Here is a 19,220-nt window from a genome sequence, read left to right on the forward strand (position 1 = left end):
ACTAGCAAATGTATTCATAGTAAGTAACACTGTATTCTGATTAGCCTTAATTATTTCCTCCTCTTTTCCCATTGAAAATTACATTTTCAGATGCCTGATTAACTTATAGCTGCCTTTTTAGATTACTATAATCTGTTTGCCATTACAAGCCCATAAGGAATACACAGAGTACTTTCAAATCAGAAACACATTAATAGATATGGGTAGGAGTCCCTTGTTAAATCACTGAAAATCAGTTTAATGTCAGCGAAACCTCATAAAAGTTAGAGGTCTATGATCAGATAAAGAGTTCACTTTCCTCAGAAACTCCTATTACTTGTTGAGGGTGAATGGACGAAATCTTTTGCCCATGCTAACACCATGGTTCTCTTCACATCCATATTCTTGCAAGGTCTGACTTGACAAAAGGATCCAATTATTATTTCCTTACTGTTCAGTTCAGCAACATGGGAAACTAACAGCAGTCATGACCCTCAGTATCATAAAGCCTGCTCTTTCAGATGAACAGATGTCAAGGAACTGAGGTTGTTCCTTCCCAAAAAACAAAACTCTGATGGACTATAGCCATGGAGAGAGCACCAAGTTACTCTTTGGTTTTAGCAGCACACAAAATGTCATAATGCATTAGAAGGGTCCACTTTAGGGCAACATACTAAATTATCAACTACATTTCTCACACATAGACACTGAAGAATGGCAGCTCCAGCATCCTTAGTTTGATCAAGGACTTCTTAAGGAACAGAAACAAAATTATGAAGTCCTTGGCAGGACTTCAGCAGCAGGTCCTGGCTTTGAGACTAATGATTTAAATTCCTCTGAGGTCAGAGACCCAATACGCTTTAAAATCATAAAAATATATGAAATAAGAAAATATTAAATATCTCATTCAGAGTGGTAGTGGGAAAGCTCTAAAAAGGACTACTGAAAAACAGTAGGTAAGGTAGGAAGCCATATGTTTCTTAGAACTGATTATGATGATATTCTGAGGAAAATTCTCAGGAAAAAAAAAATCACATATTTTTCTTGTGCATTAGGAATCAGAACAAAAAGATATGGATAAACTTTTGGGATCTAAAAACAAAATGAAACTTGATTACTAAATATGTATTTCTTAGATTTCCAGGCACCAACTACAGAAAAAGAGTCTGTTTTCCAAGAGCAAGGAAAACCAAAGCAAAGGACAGAAGTAAGGGTACATAGAGATTACAAACTGCTATGTTTTGTGCACAGGATTCTGCCTCCTTCCCCCAAAGGTTCTTCTTTTCTATTTCCACATAGGCTAAAACAAACAGGAGATAAAGGAGAAGCAAATACTAGACTCGGACTTCGTAATTCTATATGAATTGATGTAAATTAGACTGAATTTCTCCCAAAGTAACAATATATCTTTAAAAACCATGGCCTTAGATTACTGCAGAGTGGAGATAATGCAGCAAAGATTATAGAGAATCTTCTCCATGCAAGCATTTTCTGTTGAATATTAATATATATTTTTACCTTGAGAGGCATCTTTGCATGTTCATTTAATAGAGGAACATCGAATACTAATCTTCTCAGCAAATGTTGCATCATGGAAGGCCGTAACTGCCTAAAAGCAGACAAACCATTTCAAAGGGGTGTACCAGCACAGTTTCATTCAAATAATTAATAATTACATTAAAGCAACATATCAGTTCTATGCCATTACTATTCTTCAAATTCATAAAAACTGGACACATAAAAAAAGGTGTCCAGAGGAAAGCAAACAAGTGCATACCAAATAAAATATTCTGAACAAGCTGCAAATCAAATGTTTCAAAGAAGCTGAGAAAATACCTTACCAATAGACAGAGAAAAGCAGGAAAAAAATACTCAATTTTGATATTGTGTATTAGGATCACCATGCACACGAGAAAAGGATATAATGTAAATATATCTTCTTGTAATATATCTCAATGGCTCTTAAAATATCCTAGAAACTAATAAAGACAAAAGAGCACTATCTCTTTAGATGTCCTAAACAAGACAGTGGACAAAACTGGAAAGACAGCAGAAATACTTATAATATGTATGTTACAATGGCATGAACATTAAAGCTTTCCAGATAAATAACAAGCTCTGGTCCATTTTATTGGTTCCTATCATGGTAATATATATATAAAATTGTCAATGTGATATTTATCCAAAGAAAGGCTATCTAGTACTTTTTACAGTATTATAATATAAATGTCTGTAATTTCTGAACACATTTCCACACTACAAAAAAAATCACGGTGAAATATTAAAAAAAAACCCAAAACACCTCTGTTGAACTGAAAGCCTATATATTAACTTTAATTAGAAATTGAATTCATAAGTGTTTAGTCAACTTCTGAAAATTAAGCCTGTAAAAAACTTGGGTAATAATAAACTGGGTTTGAGTCTGCAGACACCCAGACAAAATTTGTCCCATAGGTGTCAATAATCAGGTATAACAATATTAGTCATTGATTAGGATTTCAAATGTAAAACACCATAAATAAAAACCTACATAGAACTGTATAAGTTCCATGTAGACCAACCACACTTCCAATCTGTGTAGATTAAAGTATTTAAATGGAAATTCAGTGTATGTATAATTCCACAATTTCAGAGCTTTGTCTTTTTGCAGTACCTCCTCTTAGTTAATCACAAACGATTTAATTTAAAAGATTTGGTAACAACAAAATAACTGAGGAGTGATATGGGTAATTAATAAAGCTGCAAATTGAATACAGTATATTAAAAACCATACAATCATTTGCAGGAAAAAAAAAGTCTTAATTATGTTACTGGTGGCATAGTTCTGAATTCCTCTATTATAAATATCACAGGTTACTTTATCACTTAGCATTCCTGTACGGTCAGGAGTATTTTCTTACCCACAGATTGACAGCAAACACTCTTCAATAGAATCTCGCTGAGCTTTGGTAAGAGAGCATCCCTTTGAGAGTCTGTACACAGTATGTAACAAGGAATCAATGAGGGAAGCATGGTGCTCTGTGCCAGCAAAAAGAGGAGCACATCTGGTCAAGAGAGGCAAGACTGCTGTGCAAAGGTATCGATTCAGAGCCAAAGCCATATCCGTAGCACTTAAAGCAGCCTATGAATTAAATTGGACAGAAATTAGACTTGTGTCATCAATGTTGTTACAAATGAAAGGAATTTGTTGTTTGTTTTTCTTTTGTAGTAGTTACAAAGAGGGAAATTTCCAAAACACAAATGAGGATTTGATACCTACTGAAAGCTAGATGCCTATCTCCTTCTCCTGCTTCTGAAGTCTCATAGATGGCTTTTGTTTTGTTTTTAGTGAATGAAAACAAAACACTAAAGGTAGCCATTCAAAAACAAAACAATTTTCAAGACTATACTGAAGAATGTCATAGTTGCATAACAGAACACTCCAAAATCAGGTAATACCAGTCAGTATTTTTGTTATGATCAAGGCCAAATTTCATGTGAGAAAAAAAATCCTCCCCTGCTCTTTCTTAGATATCTGGATGAAAAGGACATGCGGGTGCTGGTCCTTTTCATGAGCCAGTGTGTGCCCAGGTGGCCAAGAAGGCCAATGACATCCTGGCTTGTATCAGCAATAGTGTGGCCAACAGGACCAGGGCAGTGATCATTCTCTGTACTTGGCACTGGTTAGACTGCTCCAGTTTTAGGACCCTCACTGCAAGAAAGACATTGAGGTGCTGGAGAGAGTAAAGAGAAAGGCAACAGAGCTGGTAAAGGGTTTGGAGCACAAATCTTATGAGGAGTGGCCAAGGGAGCTGTGGTTGTTTAGCCTAGTAGAGAAAAAAAGGCTCAGGAGAGACCTTATCAATCTCTACAACTACCAGAAAGGAGGTTATAGTGAGGTGGGGGTCAGTTTCTTCTCACAAGTAACAAGAGACAGGACAAGACAAAATAGCCTCAAGTTGCACCAGGGAGGTTTAGATTAGTTATCAGGAAAAATTTCTTCATGGAAAGGGTTGTCATTGGAGCAGACTGCCCAGGGAAGCAGTGGAATCACAATCCCTGGAAGTGTTCAAAAAACTTAAATATGCTCAAAAAAGTGGATATGGCACTTGAGGACATGGTTTAATGGTGAACCATGGTGGTGCTAGACAGATGGACTTGATGATCTTAGAGACGTTTTCCAACCTTAACAAATCTATGATTCTAAATAACAACATAATTATTTTCAGAGTTGACATAATAGGTCAGACAGGAAAACCAAAGTCAATATCTTAGCCCTCATAATAGCTCTCTAAATCTAATCTTTCTGGACCAAGACATTTAAGAAAAATTAGATTGAAATAAGCCTCACAGAAAAAAAAAGGTAGCAATATTGAGGAGGAACTAGACCAAAAAATCTGTCATTTTCTAAATAACAATGTAGGTGTCTCTAAAAAATGCACAGAGATGAATACTTTCTGTGTATCTTTGGAAAGAGGCTCTCAGTTACATGCTTCACTGGCAGCTCATCTGATTTTGATTCCATAGCACAAGCTCAGAAAGTCTCCTGGGGAAAGGCATTGGATCTTTTTTTGTATGGGTAACAGTGGGGGCTCTTATAAAGTGAACATTATTCTGGACAATTCATCTCCAAGTAATATCAAATTTCAGCAGCAACACACAGTACATCCAGAATTTGAGAAATGCAGAAAACATGAAGACACAAAAAAGTTTTTCTGAGGAATGAAAAATGGTTTAGTGTTCAGTAAGAACCGAAATAAAAACAGACTTAAACCCTTACTGTATCTAAAGAAGCAGCAGCACGAAGATCTGGCAGAAAGCCAACTTCAAGAAGGTGTAGAAGAAAATCCTGGTCCTCAATTCCATAGACCCTGTCAAGGAACAAAACCATGGCTGCCTTGTGATCTGGGCAAAACCCCGCAGACATGTCAGGTTCCACCACAGTACCATCTAAAAGGAAGAAATAAGACTTCAATGACAAGGATCATCCTTCATCAGCAGATCAGGCAGCCTAAGCAACTTCCCCATGGTTTTATTACAAAAAGGCAATATATTTGAAGTTAAATGAAAAATAATGAGTAAGGCTAATTCTATCCAGAGAGACCTCAAAGTCCATATGTGCTTTTCTGTTTCTGCTTTGTGTATCAAGGGATTCTTATCAGGTGATATTCTGATATGCTAAGTACTCAAAACATAATAATTAATCTATAGAATTACCTAGTTTTTAGAAGAAGCAGACAGAAAGTAAAAATTACAACAATTCTACACCAAATATCCTGGAAATGTGGCATTGGTGACCGTATCTGTCATGTATGACAAAGAATTAAGAATGTACTAAAATGTTCTCTGTATCTGAAAACTTTTGAAATATCTGAAATATCATTGAAATATCACTGAAATATTTTAAAATGTTGATACTTCGATTTTGAAAAGCAATAAGCAATTCTGTATCTGTGAGCTGCACTCTGCTACTGAGTTATCACCTACTGATCTATAACTATTTGGAACATAAATAAATAATGGTGTTACAGAAGGATTAATCTTTTTATCTCTTCTACAGTAACCTATTGGAGAACCTTGTGCTGTGAGTTCTTAGACAATCCAAGTTGTAATTATAACGCTCTCTCTCCAGACACCTTAAAAAGCAGATGTAATTCCTTTCCCCTTTTTATATAGATGCTCTCATAGCTCCCACAATTGCAACCAATTCTATATAGGCAGAAAACACAAAGAAATACATTTGCCTATATATGTCACACCTATAACTTCACCACAGTTGCTGAAGAACAACTCTGGTGTCTTAGTAAGATCTGCTAGAAACAATTGATAGAGTTAGAACAACAAAAGCTAACGATTATACTATTGAGAAAATATATCTTAATTTTTTTAAATTGTTTATAAAAACCAAAAGCATGCATTCTTAAATTTCTTTTTAAAGTGGTAATAGGTTTTCATAACTCAGTTTAATGGGATTTACATCAGTGATTTAAGAGTACACAGAATTATTGACTACAGCATGCAAAAAAGATTTTTGAAACATGTTTGAGATACACGATTTCTCCTCTAATTCACATAATAAATAGTTTAATTTCTATAGTATTTTTAATTGCTGAGAAAAGTATGAGCGTCAACACATCAATAAATTACAAAACATAATAGGATGGGATAAAAAAATGCAGAACAACCATGTTACCTTTAGCTATGGTTGGCATCTGGAAAGGAATACTAATTACTCCCACCAAATCTTCCAGTGGAATCAAAGACCGTAGAATTGATCTGATTCTAATGGCTTCCCCTTTACCAGCATGGATTAGCTTAGGAAAAGACAAATAAGAAATTAACAAGGCCTTCTTTTTATCTTTAATATGTGTTCATGGTCTGGAAACTTCCTGAACCATGGACAGACAAAAAAATGACTTCTCCCAAAATCACACTGTAATTAACAATGTAAATTTCATGCAATCCACATATATTTGCTCTATTTTGGATGCAAATATACAAAGTCTAAAAATCTAGTTGTTTGGTTATTAAATAAGATGAAGTTTTCAGAATGGAGTATTAGGTAAAAGAGGTGGACAAAGCATTTAAATATATCATATGGTGGGAGGGGTGGAGGGAAGCAGAAGCAAATTTTGTGATTAAAAAAGACAGTTTTTCTGTCCTGGTCAAATAAGAACACTTTCAGGTATTCCAGTTGTTTCAGTTTTGTTTTTAAAAAAAGGCAGCAAGAGAGGTAGAAAACAAGACAACTCTTTTATTCCAAGAAAAGAGATATTCATACACTGACTTTATTAAATGGATATATCTCTCTTTTTTCAAGTTATCAATCTCTTCAATAATCTTATACTGATCTATACTAATCCATATTAATTAAGGAAATTTCAAGGTGAAATTAAAAGCTATTTATAACTAAATTTCTGAAGAATAGGAATACATATTGAATAATAAACAACAAATATTTTCAAATACCTTCAAGCTCTTACAAAATAAGTGGCAAGGGTTTGGTTTTTATAGTGTATCTAATTCTTCATATCTAATGCCTGAAACAGTGACATTTTACCTTTGAGAAGGTTTGTCAGTGTGAATAAAGATTATGAGATATGAACGTGTACATTCAAGGATAATGCTATCCCTGCATTGTAAAAGAATGTCCTATAATATTTACACTTTGATAACATTTAAACTTTTATATGCAATTTAAAGAGTCTGCTTAAATATGTATATGAAGAGTAAAACTGTGGTTTACAAAAAATAAATCACTCTATCACAACAAATAGGGAAATCTGAGGAAGTTGATTATCACACTGGACAATCAAACAAAAACAAAACAAAAAAAATCCACAAAAAAAACCCCAAAATAGCAATGGAATAATTATTTTTAAAAGAACAGCTTCCAAATGGATTTTTTTCCTTGCAAATTAGGAAAACACCACATTATGTACACTAAGAAACTATGTAGTCATATCACTGCTTTAATACCTGATAACACGTTACTGTGAAAAAAACAAACAGCAAACCACAGATCAGTCAAACAACTATGCCTTTAATTTTCAATGCATGAAGAATAAAACTTACATGCATTTCAGGGGCACAACGTCCTAAGAGATCAATCAAAGCAGCATAAAAGGTCATGATTGCATTTCCCATGTGAATAGTGTCATCTTCTTGTTCTTCAATTTCTCTGTAATTAGTTAAATGTTACAACAATTAAAAGATGAAAAAAAATACAACGAAGTACTTTACAACAGTAATAAATAAAGAAAATCTGCTCTATGTGTAACAGCTTACACAGAGTGGCTTCTGTTAATTAGTAGACTCTTAGCAGACTAGGACAGAATGTATTTTGTCCCTAAGAGATTGTAGTGACATCTGCTTTGTAACCATTGATACCATTTATCTGCCTCCTTTTGCATCAGACATCGTTTGTATCAGACTCTTAACTGACTGGCAAAGAACAAACAGAATTTCAAAGATGTTTTAATATCTAGAGTTACTTAAATTAGCACTGCAGAGAAAGCACAGTTTAGCAGAATATAAATTTCCACTCTTCACAGAATCCAAGGGAGAATCCAACTGATAATTCAGGTTTTAAAACAAACTAGTCATTTCACACCTACAATTATAAAACAAATAGTCAAATATTATGGCAATGTAAGTGGTTCTACTGCACCTACAGGGTTTTACTAGATCCATTACTTGGGGAAGGTCCATCTCTTGTTGTATCTTCTGATATTTCTATCGCCTCTTCCATGGCAGCAAGTAACCCATTGCCTCCTTCTCCTCTTAGAGCTGGACCAAAACATTCAGGTCGCCGAATAAGCAGTCTGACTACAACATTAGCATTCTCCTCCACACTCTCTCCTACCACACAGAACAAATATCAAGATATAAGATTATAACAAAAAGAGTTCTGAAATATAATCAGAAAAAGGTACACAAAAGTGCAGAGTGCATGCATCAGTAGATGCTTTTAACTACAAAACAGTTTAAATAAAGTTACATAAACATGCATACTCCTTTATTACTGCAATAAAAGCTAAGAAATAAAATGTGTGTTTTAATTCAAATTAAATAGAGTCAAAGAATTAGCTATGTAGTAAAGGGTGTTTAAAGCATCACTGAAACTACTGATTTGTAGTAAAGACTCACAGCCAAGTGCAAGGGTTAATGAGAGGACTGATATAACTGCTGAACACTAAACTATAACTGCTGGACTATCTAAATCTTAACAAAAAGATGAGGTTTGGCTCTGCATTTAGCATGAGTTTATCACAGAAAGATTTAGGACTCTCTGCTCTACTTTCAAAAGAGATGTGGGCATTTCAAAGATTAAAGCTGGATCTGAAAAATGGAGCATAGGCTCACAAGATCCTATATGACTTGTGAAATGGGCATCTAAGATAATGTATGTCTTGAATAATTATAGTGTTTCTGCAATTGTCCTTTAAATTTACAGTAAATTATCTAGTTGGTTTGTATTACTATTTAAAATTACAAACTTATTTGAATACTAGAGGAAGCTATAAAATGTATAAGCTTCTACTCTACCATTGCAAAAAACAGCAAAACGAAGAAAATCCAAATATCGTTCTCCTTCAACCGGATTCCATCCAATGTCTGGGTAGCCTTTATAAATTAACAAAGGACAACTCTGCAATCCACATCCAGCCAAGTAGCGAACTACCTAAAAGCAAAGTAAGATGAAAAATACATTAATTGTGAAAAAGAAGGGGAGTGCAACTTCAAAGGGAAGCATTCTCACTCTTTGTCAGGATATGGTGTCCACATTCTATTATCTCTGACAAAACCATGTCATACTGTGGGCAAATCAGAAGAGCATCCTCTTCATTAGTTCACTTTCCCAGTCTTTTCCTACTTCTGCAATGACCTACATGAACTACTTAATTCCATCATTCCTCTCTCTAGATTACTGCTTTGATATCTGTTATTTCTCTTGCAACTCTGAGCATTACAAATTAGTCAATTTTGCACTATTCCCCAACTACACACTATCCATAATTGAAGACACATCCTTTCCTTTATAATGAATAAAAGGTTTGAAATGGACAGCCCAGGGAGGAGGTATTTAAGAAGAGACTGGATGTGGCACTTACTGCCATGGTCTAGTTGACATGGTGGTTTTGGTCAAATGTTGGACTCAATGATCTCAGCGATCTTTTCCAACCTGGTTGATCCTGTGATACTCTTTTACTTTAACCATTCATGTGCACTTGCCTTTTTTCTTCTTTTCTTTTTTTAAACACACAGCAGTAACACTCCCTGTAATTCAGGTCTATGGGCTCAGTAGTAGTTTTCAGTTGGCCCTTTCCTTTCTGAACTGTAACAATTGTAAACCTAACCTTTAGCCGGTTTGGACAGCTTCTTTTTGCCGACCATTTATAAGAGTGATAAGTCTGAAAATGTCCTTTTAAACACACATGTTCTTTCCCAAGAAAGGAGCATATACACTTATATTACTCCTGACAGATATTTTCCTATGAATATTATACCAACTCCAGAATTCAAGGTCTTCAAGAAAAAAATGGATATTGTAATTCCACTGTCTTACTTTCCATTAGGAAGCAGTTTTAATGTCTATCTTTAATCAACCTTTCTATTATTTAATCTGCTTTTCTTATCCACTACTGACATAGCAACTATTATTCTAATCCTTCTTGAAGCAGCAATTTACATATACTATACAATTTTCACAGGTTCTCTTGAGTGTTTTACTCTTTAGCCTAATTAATCCCAATTTCTTCAAACTTTTCTTGAACAGGTTTAAATGATCAGGGAAAACACAGATAGATATAGGCAGATATCTCTATGAAAATTTGTCATATATTGTAACAAGCTGTCACAAATCTTCTAGTTACCCCTATTGTGTTATGTCACCACTTCATGTCACCATCCAAAAGAATAACAAAGAAAGATTTTAGAAATAAAGTTTTGTTGGGTACACTACTCCAAAAGTAAGAGCTGCTCTTGAGGCAATTCCTTTTTGTTACAACTGTGTGTGTAATAACCAGAAACTCAATTTAACTTTTCAGACCACCAACAGAAAGAACAACCAACCAGATCACGATAATCTTCCCCAGAAAAGTAGCAAAAACTCCCATATAGTCTTGGATTTTGATGACTCTAAGAAACAGGTATCTTCCCCTCTCTATAGGGACAAAAATGCTTGATAAAGACACTACCAACCTTCTCCAGATCAGGCTCTCTTAACGCCAGAGCAAGTTCATTGTTATCCATCACAGACGCTGCTGCAACATCTAAAGGAGTTGATCCTCGCATAGAAGGAGAGGCTGTTAAAATAACATTTAGTTTCAACACCAATTTAATAAAACCAACAAACTCATAGGAAATGCATTAATAATAAATTGCCATGCACTTGCATGAAATCTGACATTGTTATGAAATCAAAATACAATACAGACTTTCAAGCTAGAAGCAACTTGTCCTACACATTCCTGTCCTCATCAGATACTTTATTTTAAGATCTCATTCTTTCTAATTTTCCTAAGTGACACAACTTTGTTTTGAGGAAAATGTAGTAATGATTTTATATCTAATACACTGACGTTATCAAATCCATCGAAATAGAAAATACCTTTAAGCTTTAAAATATAAGATTATAAGGTATCTATTTCTTAAAAAAAATGCCAACAACTATAGTGTTGGAAAAATCTGAAGTTTTCATATTGACACTCCAAATTCATTCAATTTGGATACTTTCTCTTCAAAAAGATTTTTAGTTTATGCTTCTGTCCTATATCTTTACATTAATAAATTTGTGATCATTTAAAGAAAATTACTATGAAGACTCCTAAATAATTATATATTCTCAATTACAAGTACTAAATTAAATAAGGATAAATGTATCTCTTGTACAACACTTTGCATAGAAAAGAAAGGCAAACACTTCAAGGTTCATTTCTGGGCACTATACTCGCATACCCAAGCAAATGAGTTCTGTATTTCTCCTAATGCCATAGGCCTATACTGACCAGTCTACAGAAAGGGTGCAAGGGTGCAAGCTTGAGCAGTGAGAGATAACCCTAATGAAATGCTGCCAATAATTATTTATTATTCTCTTTCTCGAAACAGGATTATATTCTGTTCCTCAAAAATGTACAATCACTAACCCTCTGAATGTTCAGGCACATACAAAAAAGTGTATACTAAATTAGCTCAACTTAACGTCTCCCCGACTGTCAGGGAGGCTGTTTGGAGTTAGCAATACAGTTCACAAAAATATTTTTTCACTGGGAAAGGGAGAAACTTCAATACAGAGTGTAAACAGAGGGATGTAAAAAAATACAGGTGGTTTTATACATAAATTAGCTGAAAGTTTTAAATTATATTTTTTGTATAGGATCTCAAAAGCCCCACAATTAATACTTACCAAGGCCAACGCTGCTGTTTTCCAATAAATAGCTAAGATGATCAAACATAGCTTTTTGATTCTGTCTGCTGATGCGGCAAAAATAACACAGAAAACGACAACAGTTTGCCACCATCTTTGGGAAAGTGATTTCCTAAGAAGCAAATAAAAACAGACTGAAGCTCAAACTCTAAGACTGGAATAAAACTTGCAAAAGGTCATTTATGCAAAAGCCTTTTAACCTACTCATATGTTGGCATTATATTCACTGCACCTCAGTGAAATTAACTGTTCAGGTTTTGCACTGGAATCAACAGGACTTTCTCAGCAAGTTAGTAACACCTTAAGCCTCAAAGATCAAAGTATAAGCTTGAAAAACAAAAGCTGGGGTCACCCATAAATTCTAGATTCCAACACGAAAGAAGGTGAATGCTCATTTTCATAGAGTAATACTTCATTGATTTTTAATTAGTTACTAAAAAGATCTCCCCTTCAAAACACAGTAAGCATATAAAGTGCTATTTGCAGTTTTTTCTTTAAAGCACCTGAAATTACAATGCTAATGATATCTTCCTCTGGAATGGAAGGAATGATTCTTCTAAAAACTTAGTCAACTATTATGTTAATGGTAATTAACTAGAGGTTATGGTCCCACTAACTCCAATGATAGCTCAACGCCTTATGGGATAAAGCTTTGAACAGCTATATTCTAAACTCTCCGGCTTTAACAGTGAATTGCTTTACCTTGGATTCTCCTCCACCAAGTACATTAACCATCACTTCCATGACAGTTTCATGCATGCCTAAAGCTCTCATGAGATTTGGATGTTGGTAAAATACTTTATTATTCATGATGTCTCTACAGGAACACAAAATAAAGAAAATGTTATGGACCAATAGTTTACCTATTATGTTATTAGCAAAGTTGATTTGCTGTGCAATTCTTCACCACCATGTGAGGTGAAAAATTACCCCAGGGACTTTTTCACATTGCATTTCAATCTCTCTTGTCTATTTTTCTATGCACATTGTGGAAGAACTTGACTTTTATTTTCCTATAGTTATTGCACTAATTGCCACTTGATTACAGCAAAGTAGGATGTTATTCTATTTTCATGAGATAGTCCATTCAGATCTAAGACTATTTTCTGACAAGAACATCATCAAAACTGTCATATTAGTTTAAATTTTTAGTTCAAGTATTCAATATATTTGACATAATATTCCTTTCAGATTATTTCAGCCTTGAGTGATTTTCTATTTGCCATCAAAACAAAAAAAAATGGTAAAGAGAATGTATACCCAGCTATCCTCTAAGTGTCAAAGACAGAGGCTGCATAAATGTTAACCTTAATTGATGAGTTACTGCTCAAAAGAACTCTTCTCTCCTACATATTTCAGCAGAATAGATTTGCATACTTAAAATGAGCCTTGAAGCTCATAATGTCAATATTTTATTGGACATTTTATGTCCAAAAAAAATGTCTGGTTTAAAAAGTAATTAAATTTCTAAAAACTATAATTAGTCTTGAAATCACATACAACCCATAAAAAACTGTGAAAGCAGTTAGATCATGGAAGAAAAGGACTAGCAGGTCTCTAGGAAAATACTGTTTGCAACTGCTCAAATTTCACTGTATGTTTTATAACAGTCCTTTTGTTATTTTCTTTTTTCTGACCTAAACTCCTGCACTCAGGCAAGGAAAATTTCAGCCTTTTAGAAGATGACGTGTGAAGAGAACTATTCCATTACTCTAAAAGCTATACATTCACGACTATCAGTCACGCAACAAAATGCATGTAGTATGTCTGATGTAGATGACAGAGCTTTTGAGAGTCAAAATGTCACTTTGGGACTGGCCAGCAACATTGCACTACTTTGGCAAGTACATCTATTTCAGTGTTCTGTTTAAATGTGGACTGCATTATAAAATGTCTCACTTAAGGAAAAAAATCGGAACAGCATTTCTTAGGAAACTGAGTTTTAAAGCAGGAATGACTAACACTTCCATTTCTCAGCTGAAAGAAAGGAATGCCACTTACAGCAAAAAAACCTGTCATTTCTAAATAGGTGTTGGAGCCCAGGTTAGCCAATAAAAGGTGCAAATAGCACAGCTAGGTAACATAAAACCTAAACAAAACTATGATAGAGGCTACCAAGAAAGGTGATAGGAAGAGGCAGTGAGATTAGCTTAATAGAAAGTACTCTTTCTTCCTTACACCAGACTTTTACATATCAGCAAAAACATCATTAATATTAAATCAGATTCAGAAAATCTTATTTTTTAATTCACAGTGAAATGGTTGACAAAAAAATGAAAAGAAACAAAAGAACGCAGAACATGAAATGAAAACCCTTCTGAGTCTGTTTGTTTTCTTTTCCCCAGGCACAACAATGCCAAAATCTAGTAATCACTCACTCATTTTACACTTCATAAACTGAAGTGAAATGAGACAACTTCAATTTGTAGTAAAAAGGTAGATTTAGAAATACCAGTACTTTGTGACTCTTGACAGATGCCAGACCTTTCCTTTTGCCAAAGCCTTAGCATGACTACACTGTACCCTGCAACAAGCATGGAACACTGCTAGGACCTGTTGGCAAGCTAAGAAGTAGGCATTGTTGATAATGAAAATACAAAGTTATGCACAGACATTACTTGGATATATGAGCTTTTCAGTAAGCTCAAAAAAAAAGCGTTTTACGCAACAAAAGCTTATCTTCTCCTTGCATTCATGGCATTCTTTATATAATGATACCTTTGGTTCTCATTGCTCTTGCTGATGGGCATTTCTGATAGATCACACCTGATGTTTAATGTCAAAAGACATCTTTTTGACTATGAGAGAAAAGAAAAAAACCAATCTCTTTCCTACTAGAGAGCATCATATTTCTTTTACTGTTTTCTCCAACTGTACTCTTTATTAGCCTATTATTAATCATATAATTAAAAAATAAGACTGAGTGAACCACTTCATAGTTCAAACACACTATCTACATTTAGTGCAATAAAAAAGATGGCATATTGGACATGGGTAGACACACCCCCATTAGCAGACTGCTGCTAATGATATGTGTCAAGAGACAATAGTCAGTGCATTCACAAAAAATGGATGGCATTCTTGACAGGATTCTTCACAGTCATAATTTTGAAAATATAGTAACAAGATAGATTTTTTGATATCACAAAATATTATATACATGTTTTCAACCTTTGTCAGAAGTCTTAAATATGTCAATTGCTTTTCTTCAAAAATGATACATATAATGTTGCAAAGGCTTTATCTTACAGCTGAAGATACAATACAATGATAGCAGTCTGCATTTACACCCATATTCAGATTCAAAATTCATGTATAACCTTGGCCATACAGCAAATAACAACAAAAATCTGTAAATAAAGAGATGTTACACTCCAGTTATTTACCCCAATCCACGAATCATAAGTTTCTCCTCCTCCTTTCCCATTCTGACACTAAGCAAGGAACGGATTTGGCCAAGGGATGCCAGAAGATTGATTGTATCTTCCACAGACACACTATTTATGGTGTAGGTCTTTGGTAAGGCTCGAACTAGGCCACCAATACCATCATACTGGCGATGTAGCAATACAAACATGGCCCTCACTAACTCCGGGTCTTCTATCACTGATTCCTGGGCCCACCGTACCATTGTGTCTGAAATCAATTGCTGAAGAGTAGCTGTGAAGAAAACAGATCGCAAAATTACCATTAATTGCTCATCTCTCAACTGCTAGTCCCTCAGAACACAATATGCAACATGAATTGCAATGAATTAAATTCCTAAGAAGCATCTTTTTCTTGGTACTTCTTTAGCAGACTATCAAAGGAAAACAAAAATCACACAAGAGAAGTAGAAATATCTCAAAACCAAAAGTCTATATTTAAAATTAAAATTCAGAAAAAAAATCTGCTACTAAAAAAAATTATGAAGACATACAAGATGCTCACAAAATCATCAGATTTATTTGTACTCATTGTTTTCAATATTTTTCCATGAATTCGGGTCTGAGGGCTTTATTAACATATTATTGAATTAAGGCTGAAAAATTATACTGGTAGCATATGTAAATGCTGTACTATTTATTTACATATCTCAGATCTGTATCCACTCAAAGTTTCATAATGTACATAATGTACATAATTTAACTTATTCCTTTGCCAAAACCAAAGGCCCTTCAAAAGAAATAGACATAAGGGACTACAATCAAATAAACGGCAAATCATCATTTGCATATTTCAGATTTAGTCTCTAATGAAGCAAGAAACCCATATCTGGTAGTGTCACTGATAATCTTCATTAGTTGGGATATATATATATTTGGGAAAGTCATATGTTAAAATAGACAAGCTATATAATCTCAGTTAAGATTTGAGACTGCTGTTTAGAAAAATTACTCATGAACAAAGAGTCAAGACAAAGTATTTGATAAAGACAATTGAATAATGTTCTTTTCCCCAGCTCAGGGAACTTCCATTCAGGTTTGCAAGATTTTGTAAGGTCAGCTGAGGATCCTCTAGAGATATTCCACCTTCAGTACTTACCTAACTAATCGATTTATGTCAAGCAGATAACAGCAAAAGTTTGTAAGAAAGATTTTAAATATTCTGATGTTGAAGAACGTGTCTGATGCAGATCAAATATCAAAAAATATTTTCAAATTCACAATCTAACTGTTAAGATAGTAACATGATTTTGGAGTAAACTAAACCTGCAATTCCAGGTTAATTCAAACAAATAAAAAGCAAAAGTACTTACAGAAAGATACTGAAGGAATAGAAGTTTACAGAAAAGAAAATGTTTAACAAAGGGAATTTGCGCTAAGATGTGCTAATACAAGGGAAAGGGGAAAAAAGAATAGTAGTAATGTATTTCATTGTTAATTGTCCAAGCACCGTACTATAGGTGTTTCTATTGAAACAGAGTTTAGCAATAATAATAAAAAAAATCTTTAAAATAAGATAAAAGATTAAATGTGTCTGGGCTGATATTTCAGAAGGACTGAAATAATTATGAATAAAAATGGACACAATGGTAAGTTTTGAGGAGGGGTTTGAGGGGGTTTTGTTTGTCTGGTTTAGTTTTTTGGGGTTTTTTTGATGAAGAATCACAGAAACAACAGGCTCTCGTTTGGTTCCTATTTTGCTAACTACAACACTGCATTTCACCTACCTGTGGGTCTATTTGTTTAATATAATACTGTCTTTCTACTAACAGAAGAGAGAGAATCAGATTTTTTGGAGCTTTAAGCTTACTACAAGAAAAAAAATGATTCATCACTACATTCTGCACAGACCTAGCCTCTAATTATCACTTACTCATGGCTGAAATAACAGCTATAAACTGCAAAGCTAGAAGGCAAAAATATTTCTACTTAAAGAACATTAAGCTAGCACTAATAACTGGCAGCTAAGAAGCCACCTAACTAAAGTACCCAGGGGAAATCTTCCCATCCAGTAACTTTAGGAACTTACATTAAGCAACCAGGGTAAAAGGCCAATCTCCCTAGGAATTCTATGTGGTCAGTGACTGAAATCAATTTTTTTTACCAAAGTCTGAACACCTAATCTGTGTGTCCAGAAATTCATTCCTGCTAGTAGGGTAGCAACATAAAAAATTAGGACATTAGAAAGTGCTACCTATCACAATAAAGGAAAAAAAAATAAAAGCAACAGTGACAAAAAAAAAAAATTAAATAGTCAGTTGGCACCAAGTGCAGAACTAGGATGTCACTGGCAATGCCTCTTATCAAGAGGGAAAGACAGAAATTACCCGAAAAAAATGCAGAACAACAGTGACAGTCAGCAAATCTTGAATTTTAGGTTGGGTGAAGAGGCTTCTGCTAATTACAGTCTAATTGCATACTTTTCTTTCATACGGTAATCTTCATGATTTGAAGCTGCTGCAACTCATTTTATGAGGAAGTTCTAATAAATCAGAACCTTGCTACAATTTTTAAGTCTGCGCTAATCTTCCAAAAAGCAAGATAGATTCTGAAATATTTATGACTTGACAAAGGTAAAGGGCAAAAATGCCAACAGAAGAAATTTTTGCCTACATCCACAAATCTGCCTATCATAAAACTTCCATCTGTCCTTGTTTTGAGTCAGATCTATATATTTTAAGACGCACAGATGTTTCACTAAAAATCCACCTTGTTTTGGCTGAAAATATATGAACACCTTTCTGTTCTGTTTCCTTTTCCTTTTGGAATTAAGACACAATAAACTGACTTAATTTTGCTTACAGGATGTCTTAGCATCATCATCAACTGGCTTCTCAGCTTGCTTCTTCTTCAGATATGTAACTTTTTCCATGAGGTATAGGAGTCGACCCCTAATGGTTAAATCACTATTGCCATCCAAGGTTCCATCTTCATCTAGTTCAATTCCTGAAATAGTAAATATACACTAAATAGTAAAAGAATAAAATTAAGGGAGTTACAGAGATTTTTTGTATATTGCATGCACAAGTATAATTAAACTGAACTGTGTTGTTCTGCTCTATTAGAGCTCTAAAAGAGTTTTATATGGGATATGCTTAACCAGGTCTTTGGAACAAGTACAGAACAGGCATATGTGCAAGGCAGGAAACTTCAGATAAGGATCATGTAATCTTAGTAACTTAGTGTATAAATTGTATATTGTTATACACAAGACAGACAGTAAACGTATTTCCCACAGTATGCATTTTCCCATGCTAACACTGATGCCTGTGTTTTGGGACTATGTAGCTCAGAAATGTGGATATAATCCCTACTGACACAGTGTGGTACAAATAATACTACTGTCAGGATACTGAAAGTTCAGCAAGGATAAATGCAAAGTTTTGCAACCCCATGTGACAATACAGGCTGGACATGAACTTTTTGCCAACAAAAAACACGTTGGCAAAAAGAACTTTGAGAGTCCTCTTAGCAAGCTAGACACCAGTCAGCACCAGCCAGCAGTTGCAGTTTAACAGCAAGGGGAGTTAAAAATATCCTGTAGTAGTAGAAACATAATCACTAGCTAATTAATTGATTATTACCCAGTCCTCGGCACTAATGAAATGGCATCTGGAGTACGAAATCCAGTTTTGGGTTACCAAATACAAGAAAAACACTGAAAAGCTAGAAAGCATCCAATAATGACCTGTCAAGATGATTGGGGTCCTGACTACATGCCCCATAAGGAAAGGGTGAAGGAACTGGGTTTGTCAACTTGCTGAACAGAACCTCATGATGCAAAATACACAGCATTACCTTTCAGTTTGACCAGATATGAGGATAAGAAGAATTCCTTGGTTTTGACTGCAAGTTAATTTTCTTTATTTGATAGTATTCATAACTGATACAGTCTATAGACTATTCAG

At 34.4% G+C, this 19,220-nt stretch overlaps 1 protein-coding gene across 10 annotated transcripts in view; it reads right to left on the minus strand.

Moving 5' to 3' along the window:
- RYR2 (ryanodine receptor 2) overlaps positions 1 to 19,220 on the minus strand; it is a 394,099-nt gene that overhangs the window by 107,736 nt on the left and 267,143 nt on the right. For all 10 annotated transcript variants that reach the window (XR_003534458.1, XM_027684666.1, XM_027684677.1 and 7 more), the window contains 12 exons: positions 18,115 to 18,258; positions 15,274 to 15,547; positions 12,590 to 12,704; positions 11,867 to 11,999; positions 10,663 to 10,766; positions 9,007 to 9,142; positions 8,133 to 8,319; positions 7,534 to 7,639; positions 6,152 to 6,272; positions 4,739 to 4,908; positions 2,880 to 3,100; positions 1,498 to 1,588 (listed from right to left, as the gene is read on the minus strand). Coding sequence is in view for 9 of the 10 variants with exons in the window: in XM_027684666.1 (XP_027540467.1) it covers positions 1,498 to 1,588; positions 2,880 to 3,100; positions 4,739 to 4,908; positions 6,152 to 6,272; positions 7,534 to 7,639; positions 8,133 to 8,319; positions 9,007 to 9,142; positions 10,663 to 10,766; positions 11,867 to 11,999; positions 12,590 to 12,704; positions 15,274 to 15,547; positions 18,115 to 18,258 (1,802 nt within the window). In the remaining variant the exon portion in view is untranslated. The remainder of the gene's footprint in view (positions 1 to 1,497; positions 1,589 to 2,879; positions 3,101 to 4,738; positions 4,909 to 6,151; positions 6,273 to 7,533; positions 7,640 to 8,132; positions 8,320 to 9,006; positions 9,143 to 10,662; positions 10,767 to 11,866; positions 12,000 to 12,589; positions 12,705 to 15,273; positions 15,548 to 18,114; positions 18,259 to 19,220) is intronic.

The sequence above is a fragment of the Neopelma chrysocephalum genome, unplaced genomic scaffold (assembly GCF_003984885.1).
Source record: "Neopelma chrysocephalum unplaced genomic scaffold, ASM398488v2 Primary Assembly neopelma1_23, whole genome shotgun sequence".
In the NCBI taxonomy this organism is placed as follows: Eukaryota; Metazoa; Chordata; class Aves; order Passeriformes; family Pipridae; genus Neopelma; species Neopelma chrysocephalum.